At 47.3% G+C, this 26098-nt stretch overlaps 1 protein-coding gene across 1 annotated transcript in view; it reads right to left on the bottom strand.

Annotated features, from left to right (window-relative positions):
* The window catches only part of pde9aa (phosphodiesterase 9aa), a 177316-nt gene that overhangs the window by 127076 nt on the left and 24142 nt on the right, over positions 1-26098 (bottom strand). Inside the window, exons 2-6 of the mRNA XM_068040079.1 lie at positions 11496-11566; positions 4034-4111; positions 3795-3838; positions 1200-1254; positions 1040-1110 (exon numbers count right to left, since the gene is read on the bottom strand). Of these exons, the coding sequence (XP_067896180.1) occupies positions 1040-1110; positions 1200-1254; positions 3795-3838; positions 4034-4111; positions 11496-11566 (319 nt within the window). The remainder of the gene's footprint in view (positions 1-1039; positions 1111-1199; positions 1255-3794; positions 3839-4033; positions 4112-11495; positions 11567-26098) is intronic.

Raw genomic sequence — 26098 nt, 5'->3', positions numbered from 1 at the left:
AGAGGAGCGAGGGTCTGGAGGAGATTACAGAGACAGAGAGGAGCGAGGGTCTGGAGGAGATTCCAGAGACAGAGAGGAGCGAGGGTCTGGAGGAGATTCCAGAGACAGAGAGGAGCGAGGGTCTGGAGGAGATTACAGAGACAGAGAGGAGCGAGGGTCTGGAGGAGATTACAGAGACAGAGAGGAGCGAGGGTCTGGAGGAGATTACAGAGACAGAGAGGAGCGAGGGGCTGGAGGTGATGACAGAGACAGGGAGGAGCGAGGGGCTGGAGGTGATGACAGAGACAGGGAGGAGCGATGGGCTGGAGGTGATGACAGAGACAGGGAGGAGCAAGGGGCTGGAGGTGATGACAGAGACAGGGAGGAGCAAGGGGCTGGAGGAGATGACAGAGATAGGGAGTGTTGAGGGACTGGAGGAGATTACAGAGTCAGAGAGGAGCGAGGGTCTGGAGGAGATTACAGAGACAGAGAGGAGCGAGGGGCTGGAGGAGATTACAGAGTCAGAGTGGAGCGAGGGGCTGGAGGAGATTACAGAGTCAGAGTGGAGCGAGGGGCTGGAGGAGATTACAGAGTCAGAGTGGAGCGTGGGGCTGGAGGAGTTTGCAGAGATAGGGAGGAGCGAGGGGCTGGAGGGGATTACAGAGTCAGAGTGGAGCGTGGGACTGGAGGAGTTTGCAGAGATAGGGAGGAGCGAGGGGCTGGAGGGGATTACAGAGTCAGAGTGGAGCGTGGGACTGGAGGAGTTTGCAGAGATAGGGAGGAGCGAGGGGCTGGAGGGGATTACATAGATAGGGAAGAGCGAGGCCATGGAAACAAGCATGAGAATTTGAAAATGAAGATGTTGCTTACCCGGGAATCAGTGTAGGTCAGTGAGCACGGGGAGTGATGGCTGAATGGGACTTGTTGCAAGTTAGCAGACGGGTATCTCTGCTGTCACTCTACAATACAGAGCCCAGCATTTGGACGAGCTCACAGTGAAAGCCCTGGGCTCTCTCTCTCTCTCTGTGCTGTTCAAACGCCCTCTTTAACACTTACGTACCCTCCACCCGCTTTTCCAGCAGAGCCACTCTGTTTGTTACTTCAGTTTTCAGTTCAGTTATTTTGAAGGCCCTGAATAAGAGGGAACAGGTTAACTGGTTCAGTGATGAGATCATGTTAAAAGCAATGATGCCTGAACTAAGGAATAATAACGGAATTACCTGGAAAATTGCTCTGCAACTTGAGCTAGAACATTCTGGAAAACTTCATCTTTCTCTGAAACAAGAAGGTTAAAATGGAGAATATCCAGACACCTGTCAGCAACACAAATCCTGCAGTCAAATCAAAGCAATTTCAGGCCCTGTCAACGCATCAAATTCACATACAAAGAACAAAGAACAGTACAGCACAGGAACAGGCCATTCAGCCCTCCAAGCCTGCGCCAATCTTGATGCCTGCCTAAACTTAAAACCTTCTGCACTTCCGGGGTCCGTATCCCTCTCTTCCCATCCTATTCATATATTTGTCAAGATGTCTCTTAAACGTCATTATCGTACCTGCTTCCACCACCTTCCCCAGCAACAAGTTCCAGGCACTCACCAACCTCTGTGTAAAGAACTTGCCTCGCACATCCCCTCTAAACTTTGCCCCTCTCACCTTAAACCTATGTCCCCTAGTAACTGACTCTTCCACCCTGGGAAAAAGCTTCTGACTATCCACTCTGTCCATGCCGCTCATAACTTTGTAAACCTCTATCATGTCACCCCTCCACCTCCGTCGTTCCAGTGAAAACAATCCGTGTTTATCCAACCTCTCCTCATAGCTAATGCCCTCCAGACCAGGCAGCATCCTGGTAAACCTCTTCTGTACCCGCTCCAAAGCCTCCACGTCCTTCTGGTAGTGTGGCGACCAGAATTGTACACAATATTCCAAGTGTGGCCTAACTAAAGTTCTGCACAGCAGCAGCATGACTTGCCAATTTTTATATTCTATGCCCCGACCAATGAAGGCAAGCATGTCGTATGCCTTTGTTTGCACTGGAGTGCTGACTTGGGTTGCATTAGAGTGCTATAGTGGAAGTTTGGTAACTGAGGATAATTAAGGGTTAATTTTATCTTCAATTTAATCTGTCTTTTATTCAGCAGATTAACTTAATAGTTGCTGTTTGGATTGGAGAAGGTAAGTTTTAGACCAGCTTTAAACAGGGTTCACTGAGGCTCTGCTTGCAGCTGCACCTTGTTAATTAGAGAATTGGCTTAAACCAGTTTACAGGGGGCTAGAGTCAGTCAGTATAAAAGTGAGCCATCTGACAAGGCTGACTGTTTGCACTAGAGTGCTACAGTGAAAGTTTGGTGAGGAGCTCCTTTTGTTTCCTACCTGTCCTCAGAGTGAGGGGAGCCGAGAGCTTCCAAAGAGCACAGCTGACTGGGAGAAGACTTGCAGGGTGGAGTTCTGGACTGGTAAGTATAAAAATCTTACCTCTGGTAAAAAAAAGAGTAATGTCACAGGAAAGCTGTGACCTGATTGGCTGGTAGGGAATTTTTATTGAATTTGAAAATAAAACATTGGTAAAAATTGATTAAAACCCTAATTAACTAATTAATAAGTAGAGTAACTAAACCAGAGGGAGGAGATTACTGTATTTAGTTAGCATTTAATATTTATAGTAGAAATCTAGCACGAGGGACCATATAGTTAATTATAACAATTTAGTAAGGATTTAATAAGTCTTTATTTTAAATTAATTTATTAAGTTCTGTACAGGCAGATTATGGAGAACCACAGTCCCCGAAGGCACATGAAAACCCACCCGAACAGAAAGAGCAATGTGCAAAGACTGTGACCCAGATACAGAGAGGGAGAGAGAGACTGAGGCCCAGATGCAGGGACTCTCGCGCACTCGCACGGAACAACACACGCTCGCGCGCACTCGCACGGAACAACACACGCTCGCGCGCACTCGCACGGAACAACACACGCTCGCGCCAAGCAACACCCACTTGCACACTTATCCTGGTGAACACACACTCACATTCACTTTTGGTACAGCAAGCAATTAGGAAGGCAAATGTTATGTTAACTTTTGTTACAAAGCCATCGGAGGATAAGGGTAAAAAAGTCTTTCCACAGTTATGCAGGGAATTGGTGAGACTGCATCTGGAATATTGTGAACAGTTTTAGTCTCCTTACCTGAGGAAGGACACACTTACCTTAGAGGGAGTGTAATGAAGGTTCACTTGACTGGTTCCTGGGATGAGAGGATTGTCCTATGAGCAGAGGGTGAGTAGCCTTAACTTGTACTCCTTGGAGTTGAGAAGAATGAGAGATAATCCCATTGAAACATAACATTTTTAAAGGGTTTGACAGGGTAGGTGTTGGAGGGATGTTTTCCCTGGCTGGAGAATCTAGAACACAGTGGCACAGTCTCAGAATAAGGGGTCAGCCATTTTGGACTGAGATGAGGAGGAATTTCTTCAGTCATGGGTGGTGAATCTGTGGAATTCTCTACCCTGGAGGGTATATTCAAGGCTGAGATTGATAGAATTTTGGGTACAAAGGGAATGAAGGGATATGGGAAAGTGCAGGAAGGTGCAGTTGAGGTAGACAAGCAGCCATGATCGTATTGAATGGCGGAGCAGGCTCGAGGGGCTGAATGGCCTACTCCTGTTCCTATTTTAATGTTCTTATATTCATCCAGCTGCATTGTCTCTCGAGGCCAAAGAAGATATTCACACACAGTAACAATTAGAGAATAACCTTTGCTTATGCAATCAACATGTAGATAGAATTGTTCAGTACAAAGACGGACAATTTACCTGATAATTGAGCACCAGTGAGAGCAACGACCCGGTATGGAGAGCTGCAATTAAGAGTGAGAAAAAGCTGGCTCAGACTGGGAGAACAGTGGGACAGATAAACATGTTACAAGAAACTTCAAGCAGTAACTGCTCATTCACTGAGTGTGGGGTTTTTAATAAGATTTCTGAGAGAGATTACTGAATGACTGCTGGCTAATTACTAAAAGGCAGGGAGGAAGTTTGAATGTTGAAGTTACCGTTCTGAATTTGTCGGCATGGTTGGATCAATGGAGATCATCGCATTGTCTGGATTCAGCAGAATGATAGCTGAGGTCCTGAAACACACACAAAACAATCTGAATAATGAGGCAAGACAAATGGCAGGATTTAAGAGTTCAACCCTCAGATATATGAGGAATTGACAATGGTAATTAAGTGGAAAATCTCTACTAGCACTAACTGAATCCAATTAACTCCTCCCCTGCGTCCACAAACGAAAACATTCCACCCTCCCCAAACACAGGTTGTTAGAACTGAGATAACCAGCTGGTCAAGGGTAGAACACAGGGCTGAAGTCTTTGTGTGCTCACAGGGTTTTATTTAGAGACACATCTTCATATGGTGCATCTCCAGTCAATAACCACTCTCAGCCTGTACCTTTATATATGACCACAGGTCAGTCCTCAATTAATACCAATTCATATACAATTATCAACTGCTAGGAATGCTGGAATTTGTACGATTGTTTTTAAAAACTGTGATTTTTTAATGTAGTGTAAGAGGGGTTCAGAGGAGACCATGTGACCTCGCACCAAATCTGCCTCGAGGCAAGTCAGGCATCCTGGTTACCACGACAACAAGGAACCCAGATCAAAGACCCTTTTGAAAGCAGTGTACAAGGTTGTAACATCTAAAGAACAATGAATTTCGTTTTCTCAGGCTCTCAGATTCTAAACATGGAGCCAGGGTTCCTGAAGATGCAAACTCAAGTTGAAATTTTTAACACCTGGAAACAAAGGAAGGCCCAGGTGGTTCTGCTGTGGCCAGACCTGTAGGCTCTGCAGATTGGAAAAAGCAGCTGACTATTGACTTTTGATTTTGGATAAATTCAACTGGCTTCCAGACGACTGGAAGACACAAAGACCAGCAGCAGCAGCCTCGGAAGAGAGAGGAAACAACTTCTCTCAGATCACAGATATAGTGAAAGGCTGCGAAGACTTGAACCCAACTCGAAAGCTGAGGTTTGCACAGGGAAAAAGACCAATGGGGTCACCAGAGATCACCTTATTCACAGACACCCTGGTCAAATGTGCTCGGAAGAAGTGAGCGAAGAAGACATTGACTTTGAGAAGGCCTGGGAGATCCAACCCATTGCAACTGAGGAGTTTGGGACTTTTAACTGCAAAGATATTGCTTCAAGGAAGACACTGTCATGTGTAAATGTTTAGTTTAGAGATACAGCACTGAAACTGGCCCTTCGGCCCACCGAGTCTGTGCTGACCATCAACCACCCATTTTATACTAATCCTACACTAATCCCATATTCCTACCACATCCCCACCTGTCCCTATATTCCCCTACCACCTACCTATACTAGGGGCAATTTATAATGGCCAATTTTACCTACCAACCTGCAAGTCTTTGGCATGTGGGAGGAAACCGGAGCACCTGGCGAAAACCCACGCAGACACAGGGAGAACTTGCAAACTCCACACAGGCAGTACCCAGAATTGAACCCGGGTCACTGGAGCTGTGAGGCTGCGGTGCTAACCACTGCGCCACTGTGCATAGGGTTTTCAAATGTTTTAATATGTTCAAGGGAAAAAACCTTTCACTTTAATTTAGTATATAGCTAATTACAATGTACATTTTAGTTAATGTTGATTTTTCGTTTAGTTCTTATAGTGAAAGTCTTAAAATGTGAAATCCTGACATGTAATTCTTCAAATTGGTCTGGGATGTTCATATCATGTGTTTTAACATTAATGGTCTCACTGCAGGCAGAACAATGATCAAGTGAAGTATTTCCATGCATAGAGTCATTGAGACACAGAAGGAGGCCACTCAGCCCATCGAGTCCATACTGGCTCTCTGTAGAGCAATCCAGTCAGTCCCACTCCCCTGCTCAATCCCCATAGTCCTGGGGATTTATTTCCTTCAAGTGACTGTCCAGTTTCCTTCTGAAATCATTGATTGTCTCTGCTTCCACCACCCTTGTGGGCAGTGAGTTCCAGGTCATTACCACTCACTGTGTAAAAAAAAAAAACTCCTCACTTACCCCTGCATCTCTTACCCAAAACCATTCATCAATGTCCTCTAGTCTTTGTACCAACAGTTAATGGGAACAGCTTTTCCTTGTCTAACTTATCTAAGCCTGTCATAATCTTGTACACCTCCGGGAGGTGGTGGCCTAGTGGTAATGTCAATAAACTAGTAATCCACAGCCCAGGCTAATGCTCTGGGGACATGGGTTCGAATCCCACCACGGCAGATAGTGAAATTTGAATTCAATTAATAAATCTGGAATTAAAATCTAGTCTAATGGTGACCATGAAACCATTGTCGCTTGTTGTAAAAACCCATCTGGTTCACTAATGTCCTTTAGGTAAGGAAATCTTACCTGGTCCGGCCTTTATGTGACACCAGACCCACAGCAATGTGGTTGACTCATAAAATGCACTCTGAAATGGCTGAGCAAGCTACTCAGTTCAAGGGCAATTAGGGATCGGCAATAAAAAAAAGTTGGCCTAGCCAGTGACGCCCACATCCCACAAACAAATTTTAAAAAAATCTCCCCTTAATCTCCTTTGCTCCAGGGAGAACAAACTCAGTTTTTCCAACCTAATCTTGTAACTAAAATCCTCCATCCCTGGAACCATTCTGGTAAATCTCCTCTGCACCCTCTCAAGGACCCTCACATCCTTCCTGAAGTGTGGTGACCAGAACTGGATGCAATACTCCAGTTGGGGCCTAACCAGAGCTTTATAAAGGTTCAGCACAACTTCCCTGCATTTATACTCAATGTCTCTATTACGAAGCCCGAGATCCCGTATGCTTTACTAACCATTCTCTCAATATGTCCTGCTACCTTCAAAGATCAATATACATGCACCCCCCCAGGTCCCTCTGTTCCTGCACACTCTTTCAAACTGTGTCATTAAGTGTAAATTGCCTCTCCCTATTCCTTCTGCCAAAATGCATCACCTCACACTGGTCAGTATTAAATTCCATCTGCCACCTCTCTGTCCATTCTGCTAGCCTATCTATGTCCTGTTGTAGGTGGTTCATATCATGCTCACCATTTGCCACACCTCCAAGTTTGGTTTCATCAGCAAATTTTGAGATTCTACTCTGCATTCCATGATCCAAGTCATTTATATGTAGCAAAAAACCAATGGTCTTGGCACTGACCCTTGGGGAACACCGTCTATCATCCTCCAGTCTGAAAAACATTTACCACGATTCTCTGTTTTCTGTCTTAAAGCCAATGTTGTTTATCCAATTGGACACTGCATGAGCCTCAATTTTGTGAACCAGCCTTTTAGGTGGTGCTTAATTAAACACTTTCTTAAAATCCAGATAGACAACATCCACTACATTCCCTTCATCAACCTTCTTTGTTAATTCATCAAAAATTCTGTTCGATTAGTCAAGCATGATCTGCCTTTTACAGACCCGTGCTGACTATCCTTAATTAACCTGACCCTCTCCAAGTGTCTGTTGATTTTTTCCCTGATTATTATTTCTAAAACTTTACCCACCACTGATGTTAAACTAACTGGCCTGCAGTTACTAGGACTGTCCTTACACCCTTTCTTGAATAAGGGTGTCACATTTGTCACTCTCTAATCCTCTGGCACCTCCCCTGTATCCAGGGAAGATTGGATGATTATGGTAAGTGTGATACAAAGAACACGGTGATTGAAACTACAAGAACTCAAGCTGAAGAGTTATAAAAATGGACTTTTCTTTTTAAAAAAAGTGGACAATTATGCTCCAAAATGGCTGCTGAGGTTTGAAAGACCTGGCTTTGTATATTCAAACTGTCAACTGTCTGGTATGAACAAAAGAATATATTCAAAGCTAAGAGGTGTCAATTACACCCATTCTGAACCCATCAAGAGACATTTTTAAATTGAATTGGTTCTGTTGAAACAAAGGTGGTGTGAAGTAACCATATCCTGGGCCACAGCCGGCCATGACAGGGACGATCCATGTCTCCCAACAGAGGAAAGGTTGTGAAACCACTTTTGACCTTAAAGATAGCTCTCTGGAGAGAGAGGATAGAGACCCAGGACAAAGCATCACCAAAGCTTGTCAAACTGAGAGCTTGGAGAAAATCCAGCAAGCTGAAAGGAAGGCACCCTGCTGTGAATTCCACATTTCAACTTGTGCAGCAGTGAAGTGGATGTGATCCTCTGTCTTCAAACTGAACTTTCAAACAAGAGAAATCTACACCTCATGCCTGCAACTAAACAGAACTTGACCTCTGAGAGAATTCAACAGGTTTACTAGGAATACCAGAACCCTAGCTCACCTAAAAACCACTTACCCCTTTTCCTCCCTCTCTGTCTCTTCTTATGTCCATGCGCACGAGTGAATGCGTGAGTGGGTGCAGTTGTGACCATTTCAGGGTAAGTCATATTGTTCAATAAATAGCTAATCTTATCTTTTAAAGCTACAAGAAAACCTTCCACTGTCTATTTGCCAATTAACCCAAAAGGGGTTAAAACAATTGCTGCAGTCAGGTGGGAGTTGAACAGTGGGGAACGCCAACATCCCTCCCCACATGACTGTAACACCAGCCCTTCCACTATCTCCTTCCTTTTACAACCTGGGATGCAAACCACCCAGACCAGGTGACTTAACTGTCCTAACCATAGCCAACCTATCCAATACATCCTACCTATCAATTTTCACCCCATCCATTACCTTTCTTATTCTTTCATGTGATGTGGGTGTCACTGGCCAGGACAGTATTTATTGCCCATCCCTAATTGCCCTTGAGAAGGTGGTGGTGAGCTGCCTTCTTGAACCACTGCAGTCCATGTGGGGTAGGTACACCCACAGTGCTGTTAGGAAGGGAATTCCAGGATTTTGACCCAGTGACAGTGAAGGAATGGCGATATAGTTCCAAGTCAGGATGGTGTGTGGCTTGGAGGGGAACTTGCAGGTGGTGGTCACAGATTCACAGAAGCACAGAATTGTTACAGCAGAGAAGGAGACCATTCGGCCCATCCTGTCTGCACCGGCTCTCCGAGTGAGCAATTCACTTAATGCCATTCCCCCGTCGTTTCCCTGCAATCCTGCATGTTCCCCTGTCTAATTCCCTTTTGAATGCCTCGATTGAACCTGCCTCCACCACACTCCAGATCCTAAACATGTCACTTTTGCTTCTTTTGCCAATCACTTTTGTTATGATCAAGGTGGGAGTAGTGCACTGTTAATTCAGTCCCACTACTTCACAGGGCATAGCATATCAAAAATAAAGTTTCCCACCTACTGGAAAAATAGCCAAATTAAATACTTTTTTTTATCTCCACAGAGCAGCAACTCCTCTTTTCCTGGGTCTTTTCTCTCTACAGGCAGACCACAGTCACCTCCTCAAATGTAGAATTTCTTTTTCTAAGAGAGGAAACTTCTTTTCAGAGATTAGGTCTTTTCTCTGCTCTGCAACACAGGTCCCAACCTGCTCACTGCTAGCTGCTTCTAGCTTCCTGCTCTTTTACACAAACTGCAAAACTGAAACTGAAACTCTAACAACTAGTCATGCAACAGTCATAAATCTTCCTGTCATTTCCCTGCTGAGTTGCTTGGAAACAGGTGCCTTGCAATCTATGCACTCAATTCAACCACCAAGTTTCAGTGTTCAATGTTCACAGAATATTGATGCAGAATTTTTAGCTTTAAAAAAAAAAGCTTTAAATCTGTGCCCTCTCATTCTCGATCCTTTCATGAGTGGGAACAATTTCTATCCAATCTGTGTAGACCCCTCATGATTTTGAATACCTCTATCAAATCTGCTCTCAGCTTTCTCTTTTCCAAGGAAAACAATCCCAACTTTTCCAATCTATCTTCATAACTGAAATTTCTCATCCCTGGAACCATTCTAGTGAATCTTTTCTGTACTCTCTCCAATGCCTTCAAATCTTTCCTAAAGTGCAGTGCCCAGAACTGGACACAATACTCCAGCTGAGGCTGAACTAGTGTCTTATAAAATTTCAACATAATTTCCTTGCTCTTGTACTCTATGCCCCTATTTAATAAAGCCCAGGATACTGTATGCTTTATTAACCGCTCTCTCAACCTGTCCTGCCACCTTCAATGACTTATGCACATATACACCCAGGTCCCTCTGCTCCTGCACTGCCTTTAGGGTTGTACCTTTATGTTATATTGTCTCTCCATGTTCTTATGATCAAAATGAATGACTTCACATTTCTCTGCATTGAACTTCATCTGCCACATGTCTGCCCATTCCACCAACTTGTCTGTGTCCTTTTGAAGTTCCACACTATCCTCCTCACTGTTCACAATGCTTCCGAATTTCGTGTTCCCATGCATTTGCTGCCCTTGTCCTTCTAGGTAATAGAGGTCATGGGTTTGGAAGGTGCTGTCTAAGGAGCCTTGGCGCATTGCTGCAGTGCATCTTGTAGATGGTATACACTGCTGCCACTGTGCGTTGATGGTGGAGGGAGTGAATGTTTGTGGATGTTACTTGCCACTGTTATGATCCTGTAGTTTTTTTGGGGGAAGAATGTGGTGTGCCTTTAAGGCTGAGAAAAGGAGGTGTACTGCTTTAAGGCAGCAGGCTCCACAAACTGAGCCAAAGAATGCATTTTCATTGCCCCGAGATGCAGCCATTTGGAGATTGCGATTCAAAGGGTGCATTCTCGTTGCCTTGGATACAGCCACTCGGACTGAGTATCAAGAGATATATTTGTTACAATTTAATTTTGAACTGGCTTATAGTGGAAGCAGACTGTTCTAAAAGGAGAAACAGACAGATAGCTGTGTGTTAGCACCTGAAAGGAGTGCCCTCAGACCATTTAAACTGAAGGAATGGAAGTTAGACTGTGACAATCTTTTATCCCTCAAACATTCTAAAGCCAAATTGATTCATAAAAAAGTGTTTGCAAGTTGTTAATTGTTGAAATTCATCGCTGAAGAAGAAAAGCAACAATTTTGACTTCTGGATTAGACTACGGACTGCTCTGTTGAAGAACCTTTTTTTCCCCATCGGACAGCTGTGAGGACTTCAAGCAACCTCGGACTGTTCCACATCCGGCAGCAGCGTAAATCTGCAAGGACTCTAATTTTTTCTATTTTAAATATTGTTTATATCTGTCGTGTTTAAGAATTTAGTTTTTCTACTTAAACAGTTAATTTGTTGATTTAAAGACACCTGGTTTGGTTAGCCTCATTCTGGGGTTAATAGATGGTACAATTTGGCTAGGTCTTTCTTTAATATTAAATGTTTAAAATGATATGTTAGGCGATCTGTGGAGGGACGGGATTGAATTAACAGTGCGTTTCCCCCACCACAATCAATATCGCATATTTTGATTGGGGGCTTTGACTGGAGCGGTCGGTCGTAACACAATGCAGAGGCATCTTGAAATTGAGAGAATTATTGAAATGAATTGCTGGGATATTTTGTACTCAGCTTCTGAGGGAATGTTTCATCTTGGAGAAAGTATCAGGAGAGAGAGTTCTCACCGAGCCAGGCCTGCAGTGCTGCACAGTAATTCCCTGATGTCACTTGGACTGCAATACTTGCTGAAAATCACCTGTGTAAAACAAAAGGATTCAAAATGAAGACAACATAAATGTGAGGTTATCCACTTTGGTAGCAAAAACAGGAAGGCAGATTATTATCTGAAGGGCTATAAACAGAGAGAGGGGAATATGCAGCGAGACCTGGGTGTTCTCATACACCAGTCACTGAAGGTAAGCATGCAGGTCCAACAAGCAGTAAAAAAGGCAAATGGTATGTTGGCCTTCATAGCGAGAGGATTCGAGTACAGGAGCAGGGATGTCTTGCTGCAATTATACAGGGCCTTGGTGAGGCCACATCTGGAATATTGTGTGCAATTTTGGTCTCCTTATCTGAGGAAGGATGTTCTTGTTATTGAGGGAGTGCAGCGAAGGTTTACCAGACTGATTCCTGGGATGGCGGGACTGACATATCAGGGGAGATTGAGAAGGTTAGGATTATATTCGCTGGAGTTGAGAAGAGTGAGGGGGGATCTCATAGAAACCTATAAAATTCTAACAGGACTTGACAGGATAGATGCAGGAAGGATGTTTCCGATGTTGGGGGAGTCCAGAACCAGGGGTCATAGTCTAAGGATACGGGGTAAACCTTTCAGGACTGAGATGAGGAGAAATTTCTTCACCCAGAGAGTGGTGAGCCTGTGGAATTCACTACCACAGAAAGCAGTTGAGGCCAAAACATTGTATGTTTTCAGGAAGGAATTAGATATAGCTCTTGGGTCAAAGGGATCAAAGGGTATGGGGCGAAAGTGGGAACAGGTTACCGAGTTGGATGATCAGCCATGAAGCCATTCAATGCTTCACCTGGAAGGAGTGTTTGGGGCCTTGGATGACCTCCACATTGGGGAGACCAAACGTAGATTGGGTGACCGCTTTGCAGAACATCTCCGCTCAGTCCAACAGCATGAACCTGAGCTGCCGGTTGCTGGCCATTTCAACACACACCCCTGCTGTCATGCCCACATCACTGTCTTTGGCTGCTGCAGTGTTCCAGTGAACATCAATGCAGGCTCGAGGAGCAGCACCTGATCTTTCGATTAGGCACTCTACAGCTTTGTGGACTCAACAATGAGTTCAATCATTTCAGAGCATGACTAGCCTTTTTTAATATTTTTCTTTTATTTTTCACCATGTGACTGTTTTCATGTAGACAGAGCTGCTCATTATTCTGTCATTAACACTCTCTCTGGACTAATGCTTTGTCTTTCACCACAAGCATTAACACACTCTTTGCCTTTGTCCCAGGACAGCTTTGTTATTTAATCTCTCCTGCCCTCTGCCTTATCACACACCTTCCCCTTGTTCTCTTCCCCACCAAACCCCCCACCCCCAACCCTCTTCACTTGTTTAAAACCTAATTCTTTTCTAACCTTTGCCAGTTCTGATGAAAGATCACAGACCTGAAACATTAACTTTGTTTCTCTCTCCACAGATACTGACCTGCTGAGTATTTCCAGCATTTTCTGTTTTTATTTTAGATTTCCAGCATCTGCAGTATTTTGCTTTTACTTTATTATTAATGGCTATCCCTCGCAGGCGAGGAGGATTGTCTTCCATGAGTCCGAAGATGACTGAGGCCGATTCGGGAGCTACAGACTTTATGGAACGTAGAGCATTTGTTGTTGTGTAGGATCTCTGGTCATGTAATTTTAGTTCGGGTCATGGCTTGTTCTTTCCACAACTCTCGTTTTTCCTTTTTTTGTCATTGAGTCTCAAAATGTTGGGACCCCTCCCACAGACTCTGCCTCCATCTACGTCAGTCCATGGCGATGGTCTCCCAGGAGTTGTCGTCAATGTTGCATTTCTTCATGTTGTTTTTCAAATCATCCTTGAAGTAGAGGCCGGTTACGTGAATTGAACCCGACAGCATGTGTTGGGCTCAGCATGGCTCGGGTCGGGCCCAGTCCAGGTCAAGCTGGGTGGGGTCGATCCGGACACACACGGTAAGTGCTCTGCTGGTAAGTATTGAAATTAAAGTCTGGGATGAAACTGAGTCTGTGCAGTGACCGAGTGACGTCACTATGACATCATCATGCATGTGCTGCAGCTTTGTGGAGCTTCCCAGTGGGAAGGCAAGTAAAGGGATGGTCGTGTCGGGTCGAGTGCAGTCGGTTTGGGTTGTGCTCGGGGCAAAATTGGAAGGACTCGGGCTGGGTCAGGCGGTGGTTCTGTCGGGTTCAGGTCGGGTTCTTTTTTCCCAACCTGAGCGGACTTCTATCTTGAAGTGCTTTTGTTCTCACTGGTGCGTCAGCTCTGACTGAGCTGGGAGAAGACCACCTGCTTTGGGAGCCTGGTATCTGACATCTAAACTATCTAAACTAGACTGTCCTTGACATCAAGGCAGCATTTGACCGAGTAAGGCATCAAGGATCCCGAGCAAAACTGAGGTCAATGGGCATCAGGGAGAAAACTCTTCACTGGTTGGAGTCATACCTAGTGCAAAGGAAGATGGTTGTGGTTGTTGGAGGTCAGTCATCTGAGCTCCAGGACATCACTGCAGGAGTTCCTCAGGGTAGTGTCCTAGGCCCAAGCATCTTCAGCTGCTTCATCAATGACCTTCCTTCAATCATAAGGTCAGAAGTGGGGATGTTCGCTGATGATTGCACAATGTTCAGCACCATTCGTGACTCCTCAGATACTGAAGCAGTCCGTGTAGAAATGCAGAAAAACCTGGACAACATCCAGGCTTGGGCTGATCAGTGGCAAGTAACATTCGTGGCACACAAGTGCCAGGCAATGACCATCTCCAACAAGAGAGAATCTAACCATCTCCCCTTGACATTCAATGGCATTACGATCGCTGAATCCCCCACTATCAACAGCCTAGGGGCTACCATTGACCAGAAACTGAACTGGAGTAGCCACATAAATACCTTGGCTACAAGAGCAGGTCAGAGGCTAGGAATCCTGCGGCGAGTAACTCACCTCCTGACTCCCCAAAGCCTGTCCACCATCTACAAGGTACAAGTCAGGAGTGTGATGGAATACTCTCCACTTGCTTGGATGGCTGCAGCTCCAACAACACTCAAGAAGCTCCACACCATCCAGGACAAAGCAGCCCGCTTGATTGGCACCCCATCTACAATCATTCACTCCCTCCACCACTGACACACAGTGGCAGCAGTGTGTACCATCTACAAGATGCACTGCAGCAATGCACCAAGGCTCCTTAGACAGCACCTTCCAAACCCACAACCTCTACCACCTCGAAGGACAAGGGCAGCAGATGCATGGGAACATCACCACCTGCAAGTTCCCCTCCAAGTCACACACCATCCTGACTTGGAACTGTATCGCCGTTCCTTCACTGTCGCTGGGTCAAAATCCTGGAACTCTCTTCCTAACAGCACTGTGGGTGTACCTACTCCACATGGACTGCAGCGGTTCAAGAAGGCAGTTCACCACCACCTTCTCAAGGGCAATTAGGGATGGGCAATAAATGCTGGCCTGGCCAGTGACACCCACATCCCATGAATGAATTTTTTAAAAATCTAAACTATCTGATGAAGTAACAGAGAAGGTTATTGAAGGGAAGGTGGTGGATGTTGTTTATATGGATTTTAAGAAAGCATTTGGTAAAGTGCCACATAAAAGGCTGGTTAACAAAATTGAGACTCATGGAATAGGAGGGTCAGTGTCTAATTAGAAATAAAAATTGGCTTAAGGACAGAAAACAGTGAGTCGTAGTAAATGGTTGCTTTTCAGACTGGAGGATGGTAGACAGTGATGTTCCCCAAGGGTCAGTGCTGGGACCACTGCTTTTCCTGATAGATATAAATGACTTGGATCTTGGAATACAGAGTAGAATCTCAAAATTTGCTGGTGACAGAAAACTTGGAGTGGTAAACAGTGAGGATGATACGAACCTCCTGCAACAGGACACAGATAGGCTAGCAGAATGGGCAGAGAGGTGGCAGATGGAATTTAATACGGACAAGTGTGAGGAGGTGTATTTCTGCAGGAGGAATAGGGAGAGCGCTAACAAAGAACAAAGAAAATTACAGCACAGGAACAGGCCCTTCGGCCATCCAAGCCTGCGCCGATCCAGGTCCTCTATCTAAACATGTCGCCTGTTTTCTAAGGGTCTGTATCTCTTTGCTTCCTGCCCATTCATGTATCTGTCTAGATACATCTTAAAAGACGCTATCGTGCCCGCGTCTACCACCTCCGCTGGCAACGCGTTCCAGGCACCCACCACCTTCTGCGTAAAGAACTTTCCATGCATATCCCCCCTAAACTTTTCCCCTCTCACTTTGAACTCGTGACCCCTAGTAATTGAATCCCCCACTCTGGGGGAAAAAGCCTCTTGCTATCCACCCTGTCTATACCTCTCATGATTTTGTACACCTCAATCAGGTCCCCCCTCAACCTCCGTCTTTCTAATGAAAATAATCCTGATCTACTCAACCTCTCTTCATAGCTAGCGCCCTCCATACCAGGCAACATCTTGGTGAACCTCCTCTGCACCCTCTCCAAAGCATCCACATCCTTTTGGTAATGTGGCGACCAGAACTGCACGCAGTATTCCAAATGTGGCCGAACCAAAGTCCTATACAACTGTAACATGACCTGCCAACTCTTGTACTCAATACCGCGTCCGATGAAGGAAAGCATGCCGTATGCCTTCTTGACCACTCTATTGACCTGCGTTGCCACCTTCAGGGAACAATGGACCTGAACACCCAAATCTCTCTGTACATCAATTTTCCCCAGGACTTTTCCATTTACTGTATAGTTCACTCTTGAATTGGATCCTCCAAAATGCATCACCTCGCATTTGCCCTGATTGAACTCCATCTGACATTTCTCTGCCCAACTCTCCAGTCTATCTATATTCTTCTGTATTCTCTGACAGTCCCCTTCACTATCTGCGACTCCACCAATCTTAGTGTCGTCTGCAAACTTGCTAATCAGACCACCTATACTTTCCTCCAAGTCATTTATGTATATCACAAACAACAGTGGTCCCAGCACGGATCCCTGTGTAACACCACTGGTCACACGTCTCCATTTTGAGAAACTCCCTTCCACTGCTACTCCCTGTCTCCTGTTGCCCAGCCAGTTCTTTATCCATCTAGCTAGTACACCCTGGACCCCAAGCGCCTTCACTTTCTCCATCAGTCTACCATGGGGAACCTTATCAAACGCCTTACTGAAGTCCATGTATATGACATCGACAGCCCTTCCCTCATCAATCAACTTTGTCACTTCCTCAAAGAATTCTATTAAGTTGGTAAGACATGACCTTCCCTGCACAAAACCATGTTGCCTATCACTGAGCCCATTTTCTTCCAGATGGGAATAGATCCTATCCCTCAGTAACTTCTCCAGCAGCTTCCCTACCACTGACGTCAGGCTCACTGGTTTATAATTACCTGGATTATCTCTGCTACCCTTCTTAAACAAGGGGACAACATTAACAATTCTCCAGTCCTCTGGGACCTCACCCGTGTTTAAGGATGCTGCAAAGATATCTGTTAAGCTATTTTCTCTCACTTCCCACAGAAACCTGGGATAGATCCCATCCGGACCTGGGGACTTGTCCACCTTAATGCCTTTTAGAATACCCAACACTTCCTCCCTCCTTATGCCGACTTGACCTAGAGTAATCAAACATCTGTCCCTAACCTCAACATCCATCATGTCCCTCTCCTCGGTGAATACCGATGCAAAGTACTCGTTTAGAATCTCACCCATTTTCTCTGAGTCCAAGCATAACTTTCCTCCTTTGTCCTTGAGTGGGCCAATCCTTTCTCTAGTTACCCTCTTGCTCCTTATATATGAATAAAAGGCTTTGGGATTTTCCTTAATACTGTTTGCTAAAGATATTTCATGACCCCTTTTAGCCCTCTTAATTCCTCGTTTCAGATTGGTCCTACATTCCCGATATTCTTTCAAAGCTTCGTCTTTCTTCAGCCATCTAGACCTTATGTATGCTTCCCTTTTCCTCTTAGCTGGTCTCACAATTTCACCTGTCATCCATGGTTCCCTAATCTTACCATTTCTATCCCTCATTTTCACAGGAACATGTCTCTCCTGCACGCTAATCAACCTCTCTTGAAAAGCCTCCCACATATCACATGTGGATTTACCTTCAAACAGCTGCTCCCAATCTACATTCCCCAGCTCCTGCCGAATTTTGGTATAGTTGGCCTTCCCCCAATTTAGCACCCTTCCTTTAGGACCACTCTCGTCTTTGTCCATGAGTATTTTAAAGCTTACGGAATTGTGATCACTATTCCCAAAGTAGTCCCCGACTGAAACTTCAACCACCTGGCCGGGCTCATTCCCCAACAACAGGTCCAGTATGGCCCCTTCCCGAGTTGGACTATTTACATACTGCTCGAGAAAACCCTCCTGGATGCTCCTGACAAATTCTGCTCCATTGAGACCTCTAACAATTATTGAATCCCAGATAGGGAAGGGCTGTGAGGCTGGAGGAGATTACAGAGATAGGGAAGGGTTGTGACGCTGGAGGAGATTACAGAGATAGGGAAGTGTTGCGAGGCTGGAGGAGATTACAGAGATAGGGAAGGGTTGTGAGGATGGAGGAGATTAGAGAGAGGGAAGGGTTGTGAGGCTGGAGATTACAGAGACAGGGAAGGGTTGGGAGGCTGGAGGAGATTACAGAGATAGGGAAGGGTTGTGAGGCTGGAGGAGATTAGAGATAGGGAAGGGTTGTGAGGCTGGAGGAGATTACAGAGATAGGGAAGGGTTGTGAGGCTGGAGGAGATTACAGAGATAGGGAATGGTTGTGAGGCTGGAGGAGATTACAGAGGGAGGGGAGGGTTGTGAGGCTGGAGGAGATTACAGAGATAGGGAATGGTTGTGAGGCTGGAGGAGATTACAGAGGGAGGGGAGGGTTGTGAGGCTGGAGGAGATTAGAGATAGGGAAGGGTTGTGAGGCCGGAGGAGATTAGAGATAGGGAAGGGTTGTAGGGTCGGAGGAGATTAGAGATAGGGAAGGGTTGTGAGGCCGGAGGAGATTAGAGATAGGGAAGGGTTGTGAGGCCGGAGGAGATTACAGAGATAGGGAAGGGTTGAGGCTGGAGGAGATTACAGAGGGAGGGGTGGGTTGTGAGGCTGGAGGAGATTACAGAGATAGGGAAGGGTTGTGAGGCCGGAGGAGATTAGAGATAGAGAAGGGTTGTAGGGTCGGAGGAGATGACAGTGATCGGGAAGGGTTGTGAGGCCGGAGGAGATTAGAGATAGGGAAGGGTTGTGAGGCCGGAGGAGATTACAGAGATAGGGAAGGGTTGTGAGGCCGGAGGAGATTACAGAGATAGGGAAGGGTTGTGAGGCCGGAGGAGATTACAGAGATAGGGAAGGGTTGTGAGGCCGGAGGAGATTACAGAGATAGGGAAGTTTTGTGAGGCTGGAGGAGATTACAGACATAGGGAAGGGTTGTGAAGATGGAGGAGATTACAGAGAGAGGGAAGGGTTGAGGCCGGAGGAGATTACAGAGATAGGGAAGGGTTGTGAGGCGGGAGGAGATAACAGATGGGGAAGGGTTGTGAGGCCGGAGGAGATTAGAGAGCTAGGGAAGGGTTGTGAGGCAGGAGGAGATTACAGAGATAGGGAAGGGTTGTGAGGCCAGAGGAGATTACACAGAGAGGGAAGGGTTGTGAGGCTGGAGCAGATTACAGAGAGGGAAGGGTTGTGAGGCTGGAGGAGATTACAGAGAGGGAAGGGTTGAGGCCGGAGGAGATTTCAGAGATAGGGAAGGATTGTGAGGCTGGAGGAGATTGCTGAGATAGGGAAGGGTTGTGAGGCCGGAGGAGATTACAGAGAGAGGGAAGGGTTGAGAGGCTGGTGGAGATAAGAGATAGGGGAGGGTTGTAAGGCCAGAGGAGATTACAGAGAGAGGGAAGGGTTGTGAGGCTGGAGGAGATTACACAGATAGGGAAGGGTTGTGAGGCTGGAGGAGATTACAGAGATAGGGAAGGGTTGTGAGGCTGGAGGAGATTACAGAGATAGGGAAGGGTTGTGAGGCTGGAGGAGATTACTGAGATAGTGAAGGGTTGTGAGGCTGGAGGAGATAACAGAGATAGGGAAGGGTTGTGAGGCCGGAGGAGATTACTGAGATAGTGAAGGGTTGTGAGTCCGGAGGAGATTACAGAGAGAGGGAAGGGTTGTGAGGCCGGAGGAGATTAGAGATAGGGAAGGGTTGTAGGGTCGGAGGAGATTAAAGAGATAGGGAAGGGTTGTGAGGCTGGAGGAGATTAGAGAGATAGGGAAGGGTTGTGAGGCCGGAGGAGATTACTGAGATAGTGAAGGGTTGTGAGTCCGGAGGAGATTACAGAGAGAGGGAAGGTTTGTGAGGCTGGAGGAGATTACAGAGATAGGGAAGGGTTGTAGGGTCGGAGGAGATTAAAGAGATAGGGAAGGGTTGTGAGGCTGGAGGAGATTAGAGAGATAGGGAAGGGTTGTGAGGCTGGAGGAGATTAGAGAGATAGGGAAGGGTTGTGAGGCTGGAGGAGATTACAGAGCTAGTGTAGGGTCGGAGGAGATTAGAGATAGGGAAGGGTTGTGAGGCTGGAGGAGATTACAGAGAGAGGGAAAGGTTGTGAGGCTGGAGGAGATTGCAGAGATAGGGAAGGGTTGTGAGGCTGGAGGAGATTACAGAGAGAGGGAAGGGTTGTGATTCCGGAGGAGATTACAGAGAGAGGGAAGGGTTGCGAGGCTGGAGGAGATTAGAGATAGGGAAGGGTTGCGAGGCAGAAGGAGATTACTGAGATAGGGAAGGGTTGCGAGGCAGAAGGAGATTACTGAGATAGGGAAGGGTTGCGAGGCAGAAGGAGATTACTGAGATAGGGAAGGGTTGTGAGGCCGGAGGAGATAAGAGATAGTGAAGGGTTGTGAGGCCAGAGGAGGTAAGAGATAGGGAAGGGTTGTGAGCCTATAGGAGATTACAGAGATAGGGAACGGTTGTGAAGCTCGAGGAGATTACAGAGATAGGGAAGGGTTGTGAGGCTGGAGGAGATGAAAGAGATAGGGATGGGTTGTAAGGCCGGAGGAGATTACCGAGCTGGGGAAGGGTTGTGAGGCCAGAGGAGACAACAGAGATAGGGAAGGGCTGTGAGGCTGGAGGAGACAACAGAGATAGGGAAGAGTTGTGAGGCTGGAGGAGATTAGAGAGAGTGAAGGGTTGTGAGGATGGAGGAGATTAGAGAGAGTGAAGGGTTGTGAGGATGGAGGAGATTAGAGAGAGTGAAGGGTTGTGAGGATGGAGGAGATTACAGAGAGAGGGAAGGGTTGTGAGGATGGAGGAGATTACAGAGAGAGGGAAGGGTTGTGAGGATGGAGGAGATTAGAGAGGGAAGGGTTGTGAGGATGGAGATTACAGAGAGAGGGAAGGGTTGTGAGGATGGAGGAGATTACAGAGAGAGGGAAGGGTTGTGAGGATGGAGGAGATTACAGAGAGAGGGAAGGGTTGTGAGGATGGAGGAGATTACAGAGAGAGGGAAGGGTTGTGAGGATGGAGGAGATTACAGAGAGGGAAGGGTTGTGAGGATGGAGGAGATTACAGAGAGGGAAGGGTTGTGAGGATGGAGGAGATTACAGAGAGAGGGAAGGGTTGTGAGGATGGAGGAGATTACAGAGAGAGGGAAGGGTTGTGAGGATGGAGGAGATTACAGAGAGGGAAGGGTTGTGAGGATGGAGGAGATTACAGAGAGAGGGAAGGGTTGTGAGGATGGAGGAGATTACAGAGAGAGGGAAGGGTTGTGAGGATGGAGGAGATTACAGAGAGAGGGAAGGGTTGTGAGGATGGAGGAGATTACAGAGAGAGGGAAGGGTTGTGAGGATGGAGGAGATTACAGAGAGAGGGAAGGGTTGTGAGGATGGAGGAGATTACAGAGAGGGAAGGGTTGTGAGGATGGAGGAGATTACAGAGAGAGGGAAGGGTTGTGAGGATGGAGGAGATTACAGAGAGAGGGAAGGGTTGTGAGGATGGAGGAGATTACAGAGAGGGAAGGGTTGTGAGGATGGAGGAGATTACAGAGAGGGAAGGGTTGTGAGGCTGGAGGAGATTACAGAGATATGGAAGGGTTGTAGGGCCGGAGGAGATTACAGAGAGGGAAGGGTTGTGAGACCGGAGGAGATTACAGAGATAGGGAAGCGATGTGAGGCCGGAGGCGATTGCAGAGATAGGGAAGGGTTGTGAGGATGGAGGAGATTACAGAGAGAGGGAAGGGTTGTGAGGATGGAGGAGATTACAGAGAGAGGGAAGGGTTGTGAGGATGGAGGAGATTACAGAGAGAGGGAAGGGTTGTGAGGATGGAGGAGATTACAGAGAGAGGGAAGGGTTGTGAGGATGGAGGAGATTACAGAGAGAGCGAAGGGTTGTGAGGATGGAGGAGATTACAGAGATAGGGAAGGGTTGGGAGGCTGGAGATTAGAGATAAGGAAGGGTTGTAGGGCCAGAGGAGATTACAGAGATAGGGAAGGGCTGTGAGGCTGGAGGAGATAACAGAGATAGGGAAGGGTTGTGAGGATGGAGGAGATAACAGAGATAGGGAAGTGTTGTGAGGCTGGAGAAGATTACAGAGATAGGGAAGGGTTGTGAGGCTGGAGGAGATTGCAGAGATAGGGAAGGGTTGTGAGGCTGGAGACTACAGAGATAGGGAAGGGTTGTGAATCCGGAGGAGATTGCAGAGATAGGGAAGGGTTGTGAGGCTGGAGGTGATTGCAGAGATAGGGAAGGGTTGTAGGGTCGGAGGAGATTACAGGGATAGGGAAGGGTTGTGCATGCTGGAGGAGATTAGAGATAGGGAAGGGTTGTGAGGCTGGAGGAGATTGCAGAGATAGGGAAGGGTTGTGAGGCTGGAGGAGATTACAGAGATAGGGAAGGGTTGTGAGGCTGGAGGAGATTACAGAGATAGGGAAGGGTTGTGAGGCTGGAGGAGATTACAGAGATAGGGAAGGGTTGTAGGGCCGGAGGAGATTACAGAGATAGGGAAGGATTGTAGGGCCGGAGGAGATTACAGAGATAGGGAAGGGTTGTGAGGCTGGAGGAGAGGACAGTGATAGGGAAGGGTTGTAGGGTCGGAGGAGATAACAGTGATAGGGAAGGGTTGTAGGGCCGGAGGAGATTACAGAGATCGGGAAGGGTTGTGAGGCTGGAGGAGATTACAGAGATAGTGAAGGGTTGTGAGGCCGAGTAGATTACAGAGATAGGGAGGGGTTGTGAGGCCGGAGGAGATTAGAGATAGGGAAGTGTTGTGAGGCCGGAGGAGATTAGAGATAGGGAAGGGTTGTGAGGCTGGAGGAGATTACAGAGATAGGGAAGGGTTGTGAGGCTGGAGGAGATTACAGTGATAGGGAAGGGTTGCGAGGCAGAAGGAGATTACTGAGCTAGTGAAGGGTTGTGAGGCCGGAGGAGATTACTGAGATAGTGAAGGGTTGTGAGGCCGGAGGAGATTACTGAGATAGTGAAGGGTTGTGAGGCCGGAGGAGATTACAGAGATAGGGAAGGGTTGTGACGCCGGAGGAGATTACAGAGAGAGGGAAAGGTTGTGAGCCTATAGGAGATTACAGAGATAGGGAACGGTTGTGAAGCTCGAGGAGATTACAGAGATAGGGAAGGGTTGTGAGGCCGGAGGAGATTACAGAGAGAGGGAAGGGTTGTGAGGCCGGAGGAGATAACAGAGATAGGGAAGGGTTGTGAGGCGGGAGGAGATAACAGATAGGGAAGGGTTGTGAGGCTGGAGGAGATTACCGAGCTAGGGAAGGGTTGTGAGGCTGGAGGAGACAACAGAGATAGGGAAGGGCTGTGAGGCTGGAGGAGACAACAGAGATAGGGAAGGGTTGTGAGGCTGGAGGAGATTAGAGATCGGGAAGGGTTGTGAGGATGGAGGAGATTAGAGAGGGAAGGGTTGTGAGGATGGAGGAGATTACAGAGAGAGGGAAGGGTTGTGAGGATGGAGGAGATTACAGAGAGAGGGAAGGGTTGTGAGGATGGAGGAGATTACAGAGATAGGGAAGGTTTGTAGGCCGGAGGAGATTACAGAGAGAGGGAAGGGTTGTGAGGCTATAGGAGATTAGAGATAGGGAACGGTTGTGAAGCTCGAGGAGATTACAGAGATAGGGAACGGTTGTGAAGCTCGAGGAGATTACAGAGGTAGGGAAGGGTTGTGAGGCTGGAGGAGATTAGAGATAGGGAAGGGTTGTGAGACCGGAGGAGATTAGAGATAGGGAAGCGATGTGAGGCCGGAGGCAATTGCAGAGAGAGGGAAGGGTTGTGAGGATGGAGGAGATTAGAGAGAGGGAAGGGTTGTGAGGATGGAGGAGATTACAGAGATAAGGAAGGGTTGTTGGGCCAGAGGAGATTAGAGATAGGGAAGGGTTTTGAGGCCGGAGGAGATTACAGAGAGGGAAGGGTTGTGAGGCTGGAGGAGATAAGAGATAGGGAAGGGTTGTGAGGATGGAGGAGATTGCAGAGATAGGGAAGGGTTGTGAGGCTGGAGGAGATTACAGAGATAGGGAAGGGTTGTGAGGCTGGAGACTACAGAGATAGGGAAGGGTTGTGAATCCGGAGGAGATTGCAGAGATAGGGAAGGGTTGTGAGGCTGGAGGAGATTGCAGAGAGAGGGAAGGGTTGTGAGGCTGGAGGAGATTGCAGAGATAGGGAAGGGTTGTGAGGCTGGAGGAGATTACAGAGATAGGGAAGGGTTGTGAGGCTGGAGGAGATTGCAGAGATAGGGAAGGGTTGTGAGGCTGGAGGAGATTGCAGAGATAGGGAAGGGTTGTGAGGCTGGAGGAGATTGCAGAGATAGGGAAGGGTTGTGAGGCTGGAGGAAATTGCAGAGATAGGGAAGGGTTGTAGGGTCGGAGGAGATTACAGGGATAGGGAAGGGTTGTGCATGCTGGAGGAGATTACAGAGATAGGGAAGGGTTGTGCATGCTGGAGGAGATTACAGAGATAGGGAAGGGTTGTGCATGCTGGAGGAGATTACAGAGATAGGGAAGGGTTGTGAGGCTGGAGGAGATTACAGAGATAGGGAAGGGTTGTGAGGCTGGAGGAGATTAGAGATAGGGAAGGGTTGTGAGGCTGGAGGAGATTACAGAGATAGGGAAGGGTTGTGAGGCTGGAGGAGATTACAGAGATAGGGAAGGGTTGTGAGGCTGGAGGAGATTACAGAGATAGGGAAGGGTTGTGAGGCTGGAGGAGATTACAGAGATAGGGAAGGGTTGTGAGGCTGGAGGAGATTACAGAGATAGGGAAGGGTTGTGAGGCTGGAGGAGATTACAGAGATAGGGAAGGGTTGTGAGGCTGGAGGAGATTACAGATAGGGAAGGGTTGTGAGGCTGGAGGAGAGGACAGTGATGGGGAAGAGTTGTAGGGTCGGAGGAGATTACAGAGATCGGGAAAGGTTGGGAGGCTGGAGGAGATTACAGAGATAGGGAAGGGTTGTGAGGCTGGAGGAGATTACAGAGATAGGGAAGGGTCGTGAGGCTGGAGCAGATTAGAGATCGGGAAGGGTTGGGAGGCTGGAGGAGATTACAGAAATAGGGAAGGGTTGTGAGGCTGGAGGAGATTACAGAGATAGGGATGGGTTGTGAGGCTGGAGGAGATTACAGAGATAGGGATGGGTTGTGAGGCTGGAGGAGATTACAGAGATAGGGAAGGGTTGTGAGGCTGGAGCAGATTAGAGATAGGGAAGGGTTGGGAGGCTGGAGGAGATTAGAGATCGGGAAGGGTTGGGAGGCTGGAGGAGATTACAGAAATAGGGAAGGGTTGTGAGGCTGGAGGAGATTACAGAGATAGGGATGGGTTGTGAGGCTGGAGGAGATTACAGAGATAGGGAAGGGTTGTGAGGCTGGAGGAGATTACAGAGATAGGGAAGGGTTGTAGTGCTGGAGGAGATTACAGAGTTAGCGACGGGATGTGAGGCTGGAGCAGATTACAGAGATAGGGATGGGTGAGGTCATGGAGGGATTTGAAAACATTGATGAAAATACTAAAGACATTCTCATTGAACTCTGCCGCTTGATACAGCCACAGATGTATCTTCAGAACAGGGTGAGGACTGCATTGTCATTGGCTGTGAAGGTGACCATGGCGATGAACGTTTGTGTCTGGCTCCTTCCACACTCAAGTTACAGATATTTCCTACATCTCGCAGTTTGCCATCCACTGGTGTGCAAGGAAGATCAGTTCTTGGGATGTGGGCGTCACTGGCCAGGCCAGCATTTATTGCCCATCCCAAAATGCCCTTGAGAAGGTGGTGGTGAGCTGCCTTCTTGAACCGCTGCAGTCCATGTGGGGTAGGTACATCTGCAGTGCTGTTAGGAAGGGAGTTCCAGGATTTTGACCCAGCGACAGTGAAGGAACGGTGATATAGTTCCAAGTCAGGATGGTGTGTGACTTGGAGGGGAACTTGCAGGTGGTGGTGTTCCCATGTATTTGCTGCCCTTGTCCTTCTAGTTGGTAGAGGTCGTGGGTTTGGAAAGTGCTGCCTGAATAGCCTTGGTGCATTGCTGCAGTGCATCTTGTAGATGGTACACACTGCTGCCACTGTGCGTCGGTGGTGGAGGGAGTGAAT

This window comes from Heterodontus francisci, chromosome 10 (assembly GCF_036365525.1).
Source record: "Heterodontus francisci isolate sHetFra1 chromosome 10, sHetFra1.hap1, whole genome shotgun sequence".
Taxonomy (NCBI): domain Eukaryota; kingdom Metazoa; phylum Chordata; class Chondrichthyes; order Heterodontiformes; family Heterodontidae; genus Heterodontus; species Heterodontus francisci.
Note: the sequence above shows the minus strand (reverse complement) of the source record. Positions and strands in the feature narration are given on the sequence as shown.